This window comes from Pseudomyrmex gracilis, unplaced genomic scaffold (genome assembly GCF_002006095.1).
Source record: "Pseudomyrmex gracilis isolate BER0280 unplaced genomic scaffold, ASM200609v1 scaffold_196, whole genome shotgun sequence".
NCBI lineage: Eukaryota > Metazoa > Arthropoda > Insecta > Hymenoptera > Formicidae > Pseudomyrmex > Pseudomyrmex gracilis.
In genome coordinates this window covers 156,253-169,937 of record NW_018020780.1, presented here as the reverse complement: position 1 = coordinate 169,937, position 13,685 = coordinate 156,253, and the positions used below count along the sequence as shown (strand labels likewise).

The window sequence follows — 13,685 nt, the reverse complement described above, 5'->3', positions numbered from 1 at the left end:
GGGATTTCAAGAACGAGCCAACATGTACAGATTGTTCGTGTTTTATTAAATTTATTGCCACACATATCTCTTCGATATCCCTTCACTTGAATCTTCCACAGAGATTTGAACGAGACGAATTCGAACATTAATTAAATAGTTGATAGCAGCAAACGCCCATATAAAAAATGCAAAGCATAATTTCCGGCCGTCAGAGGAATGATAAAACACTGACAATCAGAATCACTTCGCAGCAAGAGATTAAAAAAATATATTATGCTATGTGTGTCGAATTATTCATTCGGTCTTGATATCCGCCTTTTTCGTCACGTACTCCTTCGTAAACTCCGTGACAATGTTCTTGATGGAAATTACAGGTAAGGGGGGCAGCGGGCCCGGATGTCTCTTTCGGTGACATATCAAACCGGGTTTTTGGGCGAACGCTTTGCCGCAAATATCGCAGATGTAGGGCCTCTTTCCGGTGTGGATCAACACGTGTTGCTCTTGCGTGGTTAGGCGTCGAAACGTCTTGCTGCAAACGGGACACGGGAACGGCTTCACCCCCGTGTGCACTCTCATGTGTGAGTCGAGATCACGGCGGCGGAACCTCTTGCCGCAGGACGAACACAGCACCTTCTCCTTGGTCTCGTGCCACATGAGATGCTGGTCGAGATTCTCCTGCGTGGTCATGCCCCGTCGACATATCCGACAGGTAAACGCCGGCTTGTCGTGCTTGTACTTTATGTGCGCCTTGAGCGCGTGGAGGTTCTTGCACAAGTGACCGCACACGTCGCACACGATCGGCGGAGCAACTTCGCTGTGGTTCTGCTTCACGTGGTGATTCAAGGTTTTTTTTATCTTGAACTGCTTGCCGCATATGTGGCACGCGTAGTCGAAATTGCTCGTGTGCAGCCGTATGTAGTGATTCTTCAGAGTGCCCTTGTTGTTGCTTTTGTACTTGCACTTGCTGCACTCGTATACCTGCTCCATGTGGTGCTTCTCGATGTGGGCGATCAGATAAGGCCGGCGGCTAAAACTTTTCGGACAGTCGGGACACTGGTACCTGTGCTGCTTCATGTGCGTGGCGAGGTTGCTCTTCTTCAAGAACTTGCGGTGACAGTGGTCGCACTCCACCGTTCTTTTGACCTTCGATTCAGTCTTCTTGGATACAATTTGCGGAACCCATTCTATCACCGTGCTCGTCTCTACCGATGCTTCCTCTTTTACCTTTTCTTTTATCTCTCTTATCTCCTCTTTTGTCTCTTCTTGTCTTTCGCCAGTCGCTACTACCATTTTGACAACACCGAACTCAAGGTTTACCAGATCCGTTACGCTAAAACACAAGAAAAACTTGGCGTTATTATTGGCGGTACGATAATTAAGTCGGGACAATAATTATTTTACTCTATTGATTGAAACCTCATCGAGGTTTAGCCAATGCAGAAGAAAATAGGAACGGTTTGACAATTCCACTGCGTAGACAGTTTAATAAATATTCAAAGTGCTTTATTGATAAAATAAATATTCAAAGCATTTTAAATTGCAATCCTTAGGAGAGTCAATAAATATAAATATCTACCTATCTATCCAAAGCATTTTATTGATAAATATTTAAAGTGTTTTATGTACTTTGTCTTTTCAAGTTACCTTCGTAACATTTAGAGGTGTGCTGAGAGAGAAAAATTTCGTATTCGATATCAGCGAGAACACTCGCAACACTCATAAATACGACACAAAATACTCGGTCCACCTAAAAAAGAATGCGTAAAAAATCAGTGTATCATCATTGACGGCTACTTATGACGGCAGGTTGTTATAACTTACCTGACAGTGCAAATAGTGAATATATACCAGGAATAGATCGTGTAGAGTGGAATAACTTGAGCAAAAGTATTGAAAAAAGTGATCTTATATATTTTCTCAACTTCTTTGACTGGACAAAGTTTTTACAATGTTTTATATAAAAAATTACATTTTTATTTCTTACAAAACGCAATAGAAACATAGTCGTTTTTTTTAAGAAGAAATTATACGTAGCAATAACATCAAATAACGCAATAATAATACGTTTTGTTTTAAGTTTTCTAAATAAGAACAACTAGAGAGACACAAGTTTTTTTTTTTTTTTAATCTGATAATTTTCACGCGAATGATGTTATCAATCGCCAATAATCATTGGGACTTCCAACTCGGATCTAACCAACAGTAAGTTGTCGCCACTGTGTGAAGTTTTTTGATTATTTATGTAATTTCTGACAAATTCGCCCACAAGTCCCCTTATGGGTACGTCAGGTACTGTTCCTAATCCTTCAATCTCGGAATGGTCTCGTTTTCTATGAGTAAGCAGATTTTCCCTTCGCGGAAATTTCACCCCGCAGACATCGCACTCGTATACATTGGTCATGTGTACGGTTAAAATGTGGTACACCTGATTCGCACGTCTGGCGAAGGCTTTCTTGCAGATCGGACAAACGTGTGGATAAAACTTGCCGTGAACCAAGGCTACGTGCTCGGTCAGATTACGTCTGTTGTGATACACCTCGCCGCAGGTCGTGCAAATCTCCGCCTGCAACGTGTTTTTGCGCTTTTTGCCCTCGTGGCTGCGCATGTGCATCTCTAGAAAAGCCACACTGGTGAGCTGTCGGGTGCAGATTTTGCATTCGTAACCGGATTTCAGATGCGTGAGTTTAATGTGCGAGTTCAGTGTCACGTAGCTCTTGTAGCTGCGTTTGCAGATCGTGCAGCCTACGGTCAAGGTGGTGTGAAATCTGAGATAATGTTTCTCGATGCGAAATCTCGTCTGGAACTGCTTGTCGCACAGCTTGCAGGTGCTGCAAAACGGATCCAAATGCTTCGTGATCATGTGCTCCTTGATGTCGGCTTTGGTCCAGGTGACAAAGCGACACATTTTGCAGGAATACTTGGGCTCGCCGTGAACATGGATCAGATGATTGTCCCGAGTATTCGCCGCCGAGAAACTGTTGTCGCAGAGTCTGCATTTGTACTTGTGACGCAACATGTGTTTCTTCAGCTCCGCGCTCGTTTCGAACAGAGAGGAGCAAACGTCGCACGCCAAATGAACACGCAATTCCCTTACAGTTCCTGTGTTGCTTCTACTGCTCGCCTTGCTTGTGTTGTTGGCCTCAGCGACACTCGTAAATCCTTCCTCAATCGATGCGACGAAGACTGCTTCGGGTTCTCGATAGTCTTCCTGTTTGATTTCAACTCCCAGAACGTTCGGTAGCCTACAACATAAAGAACTGTTAATGAAAAACTAAAGTATTTTTTTAAACATACAAAAACAAATAAAAATAGTATCTTTAAAAATTACTAATTTTTTTTTTTTTTTAACAGTAACAAAATTATAAATGTCCGAAAAAGTTGAACTGATAATACGTATTTTTTACGCACATTCAAACGTATTATAACACACACGCTTTAACTTTCTTCAAATCAGAATAAACGATCTAGAGCATGTTAAAAACTTGAACAAATGTAAATTTAAACGTGCTTATAAACAAATGAATTTTTCAGTGAAAGGACGCAGAGGTGGCAAATTCCTTGGTTTTTACATGTGTAATTTTTTTCAAAATAAAATACACGTATCATTATTCAAATTTATTAAAAAATCAGTGACATAGATAACATGGATCATTTCTGTTACTTCTTCAAGGATTTACACAGACTGTTTCTTCTTTTAAGAATTTTTTTTTTCAAAGAAAAAGTCCACATACACTCCGAACACTTCGAGATTACTTAAATGAGAAACACTAAGAACGCTTCAATGTATAACTGATAATATAAATCATACTTATCTCTGGTATTGTGATTAGCAACGGTGCGTATGACAAACGTGTTGTTCTTATCTTTGGAGGCAGCAAAAAATTAGCAGAGATCAAAATTCTCGCGCCGAGAATCAATCGAGAGTTTTACATAAGAGAGAATGCAACATTTCACATATTATATCAACTCTTTATACATATATGTATATAATTGGACACATCTACGTTGGTTCAGGACAATTTACAGAAATTACGTCGTAAGTATCTTTCAGATAAAAATTCTACGTATTTTATACCCGCAAAGAAATTAATCCTAAATTTTTACCGTTGGTGCGGAAGTATAACTGTTTTAAAAAAATAAGTTTATGTTACATGTGCGTGTCATGTTACAAATGTGTGTGTGTACTTTATCCTTCGTACGTTAAAAAACTGTTAAACTACACAACTACTCACAAAGACGAGTTGTTGTAAGATTGACGTGTATCGCGCGTGAAGATGAAAAATCGCTTTAATGTGCGACGAGATGTTATACATCGTCGGAGAGATCGAGCGGATATGTATTGTTGTATCACATTCTCTACCTCCTCGTTCTCGTTGCTATTTTCTCTGCGAAGGTGCGCTTGTAACAAGAAGGAACGGTGTATAGAAAAACCTCACCCGAGCGCCACTCGCTTCTCTTTAACGAAATATAAAAACACAGTAATACAGTGATAAAAATTATTGTCTGTCGCACAACAGCTTCTCTTTATGTAAAATGTTTTTAATTAGACACCGTAAAAAGAGATTACTGAATTGATGAAATAAATAATCGGCAAAACTGATGTATCTGTAATTTTTGACAAAAAAACGCTATAATATATTTGTTATATATTTTTATTTTATTTTATTTTTTTCAAATCACTTTAAAGAAATAAACAAAAGTTTGGTTTTTCACTCGTGATAAAATATTCAAAAATCGATCAGAGAAGTCCGAGTAAAACGGCGAACGGAAAATAGCATTTCTGTATTTAAAAAGTACAATATTTATACAATTGCTAATTGTTACTTATATACGCTCTGTACAGTTTACACGTATAGTTTATGTCTAGTTTGTTTCTCGTATCTATTTAGTTATTCTTAAAAAATTTCGATATACAGACAATTTTTTCGCTGCTTCTCTGGCACCGATTGTTAACTTCTCTAGATGGGCTTTGACACACACGTTACACCGAAACATTCTCAACAATAATCGTCTTCTGTACAACGCGTCTTCTGTAGTAAAAGTCCATATTGTTTTATTCAAGAAGAGGCTCAGACGTTCGGATCCAATGTGCAAAATTTGAAGCAAATCGATGATCCGAATCCGTCTCGAGCCTTTCCTTGTTAGTTTTCTTTTCGAAGTTTTAGTGAAAATGATTTATTTCGTAATCAGCGTATCCAATTGTTCGATCTTTTGGAGATACAGGGAAAAAAGTTCTGCGTACAACAAACCAATTCGATATCTTGTGAGACAAAGACAATGATAATTGAGACAATTTTATATAAGATTGCCGTGTATTCATACAATACGTAACCAACTTTGTTGCGCTACTCTTCGGAATCGATTTAACTCGAAATGTATTCGATTAATTTTCATTTTTCCTCTTCCTTTAAAAAAAAAAAAATAATAAATAAATAAGAAAACACGGCGCAATTCAAAAGTATTCCGATTGGAATCCGTAAAATCACACAGCAGTCACTCAGATGTAGAATTTGCGATCATGGAGTTTTTGTTTTTTTTACCTATTTATGTAACTTTTCGGAATCAATTTTCACCATTACTGTATCGTCTGTTTCTTTTCTCTCGAAACAAAAAGAAAAAGGAAAGACGAAAAAAAAAATCGAAATCATTTCGAGTGGAATCTCGACTTCGAGAATTTTACGCGATAGCCAAATCTAAAGTTGTCTTTGGTGTCACAACAGAGCAACAATCAAAAAGTGATTTAATCGAAGAAGCACACAATTGCTCGATAATTCAACGATTCTTACGATCCTGACTCGAGCCCGCGGCACGCAATACTCGTCTTCGCGCTGGATCGCACGCGAGCAACAATTCCACGAATTCAAGATCAAGCAATTGATCGATTCTGCTCATACGATTCGGCACACGAGAAACAAATATCGCGCGCCGCGGGCTTTACTCTTAAACGGAAATCGAAAAAAAATCTGATTTTTGCACGAAGATTTCAATAAAGTATAAGTGCCACAAATATTAGCTTTTATTGACTTTCTCAACAGAACCTGACTGCAAGTACTAGAATCTAGTTATTAAAAAAAAAAAACTTTCATCTTCTAAAATTAGGAGATGCGACAAAATCTTTAAAAGCAGATACAACATATCTATAGATTGTGATACACTTTCGTCATCTAGCAATGCGTCTGCAAAACAACTTCAGGTTACGTAAAGATTACAATAAAGGTTCGCGTGTAAGCAAGGTGAGAACAAGAACTTTGTTTGACTCTATATATATTTGTATTTACTATACAATCGCATCGGACTTCAATCGCTTCCAGCAGCGAACAACCGAATGTAACTGTTTGCTCTTAATCCGACATTGAAGTGTCATTGAAGTCTTGCGCAGAAAAATCACCTGGCTTCACACGTTTGGCGAATCGAACGGTGAATTTTCACGTTTCCTCGTCGATCTTCTCCTCCTCGTTGTCCTGCGCGTTAGACTCGTTCTCCTGCGCGTATCCCTCGGTAAATTCCTTGACGATGTCGCCGATCGGCATGACGGGCAAGGGCGGATGGGTGCCGGGATGAGTTTTCCTGTGACAGATCAGACCCGGCTTTTGCGTGAACGCTTTGCCGCAGATGTCGCACACAAACGGTCGCTTGCCGGTGTGAATGAGCAAGTGCTGTCGCAACTGCGATCTTCGGGCAAACGGTTTGCTGCAGATTATACACGAGTACGGTTTGCATCCCGTGTGCACGACCATGTGCCTCTTGAACGAGTCCTTCTTCGTGAAGGTCTTGCCGCACTCGGCGCACACGATCTTGTCGCGCTTCTCGTGCTGCGTCTTCAGATGTTGATCCAGATTCTCCTGCGTAACCATGCGCCTGTGGCAGATGTGGCACTCGAACTTGGGCTTGAAGTGCGCCCACTTCTGGTGCACGTACAGAGAACTGCTGTTCTGACACATTTTGCCGCACACGTCGCACTTGACCGGCTTCTCCTTGTGATGGAATCGCACGTGATTCGTCAGATCGCCCTTGACCTTGAACTTCTTCGAGCAGAAGGTACACTGGTACTCGTATCTATCGGTGTGTTTTCTGATAAAGTGTGATTGCAAAGAGTGCTTAGATCTGCAGGTGAAGCCGCAAACTGTGCACGGAAACAATCTCTTCATCGACCGTTTTCTCGACCAGGTCTCGTGATTCCTCTCCAGATGCGTGGCGAACTGAGCCTTCTTCGTGGTGCTGTAATCGCACACGGCGCATATGAAACTGCCGTTCTCTTTTATACACTTCTGCTTCTTGTGAATCCACGCTACGTGCTTTCTGCAGGATATCTCCGTGACGAACGTCTCCGAGCACAGTTTGCACTTGATAGACTCACCCTTTGCAGAAGGTTGCGCGGATTGCGTGACCACGTTGTCGTCAACAGAATTGCTCACCAGTTCTTCCTCGAGATACTCCACCTCACCCTCGTCGTTCGACCCGTCCTCTGTTTGACGATCCTCTTCCTCCTTCGTGGACAGTTTCTCGAAGAACACGTTATTGCCCTGCACCTTTAACTGATAGAATTCGTTACTCTCGTCAACGGGTTCGCCGTTCAACAGAATCGGCTTTACCTCTTCGTAACTTTCATTGAGAACAACCTCTTGCAATTTTTCATCTATGGAATCGTAACGCGAGACTTCATCTTTGAAAAGCTCCTTCTTCATCCCGTTCCTGACATCGCTTTCTTCCTCGTCCGCGTGACTTTCTAGCTCCTCGAACGACGAGTCCTCCGCGCGCATCTGCGCGTCCTCGTCGTCTATCAGAGGCGCGTCCTCTTCCGGTATGAAAGCGTAATACGGTTTGCCGTCGAATTCCAAGATCTGCCACTTCTTCATCACCACGGACTCTTTATCAAAGATAAAAATACCCCGAGCATTGTACTCGTCTTTTGCGCACCTGAAACACGTAAGGAACGCAGGGATTAATACGCGAAATTGCGACAATTTGGCATTTGAATTTATGCTACGAAAATTTGATATTAATTTTCTAGAAAACAAAATTGTTTTTGAAGAAAAAATCAGATCAACGAAGGTACTCACAACGGGGAGTGAAAAAACTACCTTTCTCGTCGATCTCGCAGCATTGCAGCCCAAAATTTATGACCTGCATGTTAAGTTGTTGTACTGACAATAAGTAAAATAAAATTAAAAAAATATAAAAAAAATAAAAATCGGGAAAGAGATTCGGAATATACGAGTGCTTTAATTGTAAGTGAGAAAAAATATCGCAACATCCAGTGAAATATACATGTATATATATGTATATATATATATATATATTGACAATTTGCGCACATGTGTTGTCTTATTGCTAAATAAATTGCGTAAGTGTGCAAAAAGAGAAAATCAAATCGCTACGAAATACATCCAGGACGTATACAAAATATCGAGAGTTGTCTTCTCCTCTCGCATATAAACTCGCTCGCGTTAATTGTATACAAACGGATATCACATCGGTTTGCGAACTAATAACGCTCGTAACTTATATACGACGTGAGAGATGTGATTCCTCGCAACACATCAGTTTTAACATTCATTATAAAAACACGTTTATTTCCCAGAATAAAAACCCTAAGCTGTTGTGAAATATGTAACATCGCAAAGACACAACATTCTCGTTTGTCCACACTAACGTAGTTTGTTTGTTTTTGTTTTATTTTATATTTGCAACACTCTCCGGATATACATAAAATCGAATGCGTAAAACATGAACTATAATAAAGTTCGATAACGTGACAAAACTTCTTACAAGATCTTAAATACAAATTGTCGTGTCAACATATTTAAAATCCACGATTTGATTTTTCAGCGATTCTTCACTAACCTTAAACCATATCTAATAATTAATGGATACTTGAGAATCGAACACCAGGAAATAAAATAAAGACAAAGTAAATATCTCATTAAAACACGTTCGATTGTTCAAGTAGTTTTTATTTCTTTGTGAACTTGTTCTTGAGTATATGATCGATGTGCATCACCGGAAGTGGCGGAAGATTGCCAGAGTGGGTCTTTCTGTGGCAAATAAGACCAGCCTTCTGCGTGAACGCCTTTTCGCACACGTCGCACTTGTAGAGCCGTTCGCCGGTGTGCAGAAGCAAATGCTGACTGAGGCTACTGTGTCTGGCAAAGGCTTTTTCGCATTCCGTGCATTTGTACGGCCTGTCGCCCGTGTGAATCCTCATGTGCTTTCTGAGATCGTAGCCCTCCTGAAAGGTCTTGCCGCACTCCTCGCACATCGTCTTCTCCTTCTTTTCGTGCTGCGTCACTATGTGACGATCCAGATTCTTCTGCGAGACCACGCGTCTCTTGCAGATCGGACACTCGTACTTGGGCTTGTAATGGGCGTGCTTCTGATGGGTGTACAGGCTGTGACTGTTCCGACAGCTCTTGCCGCACACGTCGCAAATCACGTTCGTCTCTATGTGCTTCAGCCTGATGTGCGTCGTGCGATCGCCCTTGATCTTGAATTTCTTGTCGCAGAAATTGCACGAGTACTTGTACGAGTACGTGTGTTTGCGCACGAAGTGCGAGTTCAGAGTCTCCTTGCGAGCGAATATCTGCGCGCATATGGAGCATACGAACTCGGGCTCGTTGTTGGCGACCGCGTCGTTGTCGACTATATCGTCGACGGCCATGTTTTTGGCAACTATGTCGTCGGTCGCGGTCTCCTCGTGCTTCTCGGCCAGATGCGCGATCAACGTGGATCTCTTTTTGCATCGAAAATTGCACCTCGTGCACGAGATAGCTTCTTGATTGCGCGGTTCTGCGTCAGAGAACGTGGTGGTGGGTGTTTCCTTCTTCGTCGTGGTTTTGATTTTCTTTACGTGCGCGAACTTGCGTTCCTCACTTACGGGCAGTATCAAGTACTTGTTTAGAAAATGCGTAGAAGCGACATTGCCTTTCAACACCACGGTTTTGCAGATGTTCTTGGTTTCACTTTTTCTGCCTTCAGTGATAGACGCTATGTCTCTGAGTCTAATTGTTACTTTCTTGACGGACTTGTCCACCGATCGTCCCCCTTGTTGTTTCCTACAACATCACAAAAGAACATCTTTATTACAGTTCCACAGTTCGGGAATTTGTCGTATCTTTGATTACTTACATTCAAATACAAAGTCTGTGAAAACACTCTTGCGCAAGTGAGTTTAGTACTATTTTAAGTCTCCCTTCTCTTGGGATGTAAAAAACAGAGAAACAATATTAAGTACAGAAAGGATATGCGGTTTAACACGTAAAACAATATCTATTCGTCGCAATATATATATATATATATATATATTCATTTTCTTACAAAAGTCAGCGCAAACATAATGCGGTAACAAATGTTTCCCAATTTCAAAACACAAACTTTTTCAATATTCACTAAATTATAGAAACAGAAAGACGTAGAAAGAAAAAGATAGAGATAGAGACAGTAAAAAATTTTAAATTATCATAATCGATAAATTTATTCACGCACGCACCAATTACTCGTGTCACGTGCACGTGACCGTTCTTGTACGGTTACGCGTTTGTGGTTATAAAGATATTTTTACGTAGTAAAAATCTTGTATGACATAAAAAATTAAATCTATTCGTAAAGACATTTTCTCAAAACAGCTGTAGCTTGTGAAAACCAGTTGGTCGAGATTCAATAATTGAAGTTTCCGCGCGGAAACAACTCAGGAAAAAATTCTTTGTATATGAACAAGTTCAATATATAATTATGTGGAAATCATACACGAACGTCTCAGTCTCGTATGTGATTACACATAAATTACATACGATCAGATAAAACCAGATAACGAGTTCATCCATATACGACGGGCTTTTTCTTCCTCTCAGAACATATGAAATTTTTATTTACAGTGTCTCACATATGGTTTTCTTTATTAAAATGCAATACAGTTCTGTTTTGTGTGTTTTACTTATTATATTTAACACGTTATGATAATTTACATGTATCTTTAGACACAACAGTTTCGTATAACTATTTCGTTTTTCTTTTATTAGCAATTATTTAATATCGATAGTTATACTCGTTACTTTGTTTTACATCATTTTTATGTAAAGTCAACACTTAACCTGCGACATCGCTTTTACACTGCTCAGTTGGCTTGTTATTTATCTGTATGAGAAATATTGTTTTTATTATATATAAGAATTCAACATATAAGTGACTGTATCGATTCTTATACGTGATATGTAAAAATCGAGACAAACTTCGAGAAAAACATCATTTTTGACGATTGTGTGTGTATTGTATACACGGTGTTCAAAACTAAAAGGCTTGAACAAAATTATAAAAACTTTGAATTTTCCGAGTTTAAGTAGAACATCAAGAACTCTGTTCGTTTTTAATATTCGCCTTCTCCTTTTTCATAAAATCGTTAATAATATGGTCGATGTACACAACCGGCAGGGGTGGGTGCACGCCGGGATGTGACTTCCGGTGGCATATCAATCCGGGCTTTTGTGTGAAGGCCTTGCCGCAGATATCACATATGTACGGCCGTGCTCCCGTGTGGAGCAACAGATGTTGTCTGTAAGCGGTCCTGCGGGCGAAGGCCTTGCCGCAGATGTGACAGGGATGAGGCCGGTCGCCAGTGTGAATCATCATGTGCTGCTTCAGACGATGATTCTCCGTAAAGGATTTGCCGCACTCCTCGCACACGAAGCACTCCCTGCGCTCGTGTTGCAGCAGAATGTGCTGATCCAGATTCTCCTGCGAGACCATGCGTCTATGACAGATCGGGCACTCGTACTTCGGCTTGAAATGCGCCCACTTCTGGTGCACGTAAAGCGAATTGCTGTTGGAGCAGGTTTTGCCGCAGACGTCGCAGATTATCGGACTCTCCTTGTGCTTGAAGCGTATGTGCAGCCTCATGTCACCCTTCACTTTGAATCTTTTGCCGCAGTATTCGCAACTATATTTGTACTCGGACCCGTGCTTTCGGTCCATGTGCTCCTGCAATCGCCGTCGGCTTTGGCATCTAAAGTCGCACACGTCACACAAACATTCGTCCGATTTGCTGTTTGCACTCTTCTTGCGCTTTTGGCCTTTTTGCATTAACACGTGATCCCGGGGATGTTTTCTGCTGACGTGCGACGAGAAGGTCGATTTGTTGTTGCTCTCGAAATTGCAGAACTCGCATCTGTACATCACGTTCTTCTCGTCGTCCTGCCCGTCGTCCTGCCCGTCGGTCTGTCCGTTTTTGTGCACCGTATCCAAATGCTTCTGCAGCATTTTCATAATCGGGAAATAAATGTTACACTTCTCGCAGGAAAAGACGTTTTCCTCCTCCTCTTCAACGTAAATCTCCCCGTCTTTCAAAACATTTTCTTCCTCCTCTTCATTCATCAACATTGAGTTTTCGCTTTCTATCTTGACGGGAAACTCGCCCATTATGTCCTCTTGCGTCTTATCATCTTCCACTCTGGTGAATACAAAATCTTTATTGCCTTCTACGTCGGTGCTCCACGTGTTCATAGTTTGCTTTTGGTCTTCTTGTTGACTCTCTTCTAACATCTTTGGTGTCTGATTCACTGGAAGGAAGGCATAATAGAGACATCCTTCCAAATCGACTACTTGCCACGGTTGCATCTGAATAGATTCTTTCCCAAACAGAAAACGTCCAATCCCGTTTAAGATCCTGAAAATTATACAATATGTTAGGAAATTTTATTATCAAATGACGAGAGATTTACAATAGTATATTTACAAGATTGAAGATCTTTCTAATCTACAGACGAACATTTGGTTTGAATTCCAGGAAAAATAAGAATTTTTGTTTTTTATATATGTATATGTATATGAATGGATGAGGTGCGTATCGGATAAAACACTGTTTCAGAGATTTTGATAATTATTTATATAATTTTAACAAGATTCACACAACAACTTTCTCTCTAATCCCTTAAAATTAATTGAATCAATAGCGACGACATTCACAGTTATTCTTACATAATAAAACACTAACAAAATTTATAATAACTTACAGACTTTGTACGTGTATATAATTGATGGAGAACGAAGTCGTAGCTAGGTCTAAGAATCAACTAAGTCTGACTTATAAATGTACACATTTCGCACTAAATGTATATAAAAGATACTGTAACATAAAAAGTAACCATTTGAAGCTTGAATGTCTCTGTATTACGTCAGTAAAATTATTTTGAAATTATCTTGAAGATCTGTTTTAATGTGAGGTCTTCTTTGATTGGCAAATAAACTTTGATAAACAAATTGCTATGTCAGTAACACAATGTGTGACAAAACATCACTAACACTTGACAAAAAAAAAAAAAACAAACAAACACGTGTGTCGAACGTACATGTCATGTAGACAGTAAAGTATCCGATGTAACAGTACAGAAGCGTAGAATAAGATACAACAAGAGAGAGATATAAAAGAGGAATTTTATGTATAAATTTCGTAATAAAAAATTCTTTGTAATATTGTATGCACTACTTGTTTAAGTTTTGAGTCATGTTGTATATATATATTATATATACATATTTTATATACAGGGTGTCCCAGAATTGGTTTAACATCGCTCGTACACAGGTAGAAGGAATAAAACTAAGGTGTAAAGTCCTATACCATTTTGCTAGATTCGCAATAGTTACCGAGATTTTAATTAACAAAGATCCGCGAATAAGCGTGCATCGGGCTGTCTTACGCGCGTAGGACAGCCCGG

General features: G+C 40.0%; 3 protein-coding genes across 3 annotated transcripts in view; all 3 read right to left on the bottom strand.

Moving 5' to 3' along the window:
• Positions 1 to 34: 34 nt before the first annotated feature.
• On the bottom strand, positions 35 to 1,948 carry LOC109858264 (zinc finger protein 525-like). Its single transcript, XM_020435348.1, has 2 exons — positions 1,627 to 1,948; positions 35 to 1,312 (listed from the first exon to the last, which is right to left on the bottom strand). Exons 1-2 carry the CDS (start codon positions 1,635 to 1,637, stop codon positions 277 to 279), a joined length of 1,047 nt encoding a protein of 348 aa, XP_020290937.1. The 5' UTR covers positions 1,638 to 1,948; the 3' UTR covers positions 35 to 276.
• Positions 1,949 to 1,996: 48 nt separating this feature from the next.
• On the bottom strand, positions 1,997 to 5,874 carry LOC109858278 (PR domain zinc finger protein 5-like). The gene is made up of 4 exons (XM_020435366.1): positions 5,769 to 5,874; positions 3,791 to 3,845; positions 3,714 to 3,734; positions 1,997 to 3,224 (listed from the first exon to the last, which is right to left on the bottom strand). Exons 1-4 carry the CDS (start codon positions 5,872 to 5,874, stop codon positions 2,138 to 2,140), a joined length of 1,269 nt encoding a protein of 422 aa, XP_020290955.1. The 3' UTR covers positions 1,997 to 2,137.
• LOC109858257 (zinc finger protein 62-like) overlaps positions 5,364 to 13,685 on the bottom strand; it is a 41,365-nt gene continuing 33,043 nt past the window's right edge. The window contains exons 5-7 of the mRNA XM_020435334.1: positions 8,939 to 10,034; positions 8,827 to 8,855; positions 5,364 to 7,899 (exon numbers count right to left, since the gene is read on the bottom strand). Of these exons, the coding sequence (XP_020290923.1) occupies positions 6,408 to 7,899; positions 8,827 to 8,855; positions 8,939 to 10,034 (2,617 nt within the window). The 3' untranslated portion in view covers positions 5,364 to 6,407. The remainder of the gene's footprint in view (positions 7,900 to 8,826; positions 8,856 to 8,938; positions 10,035 to 13,685) is intronic.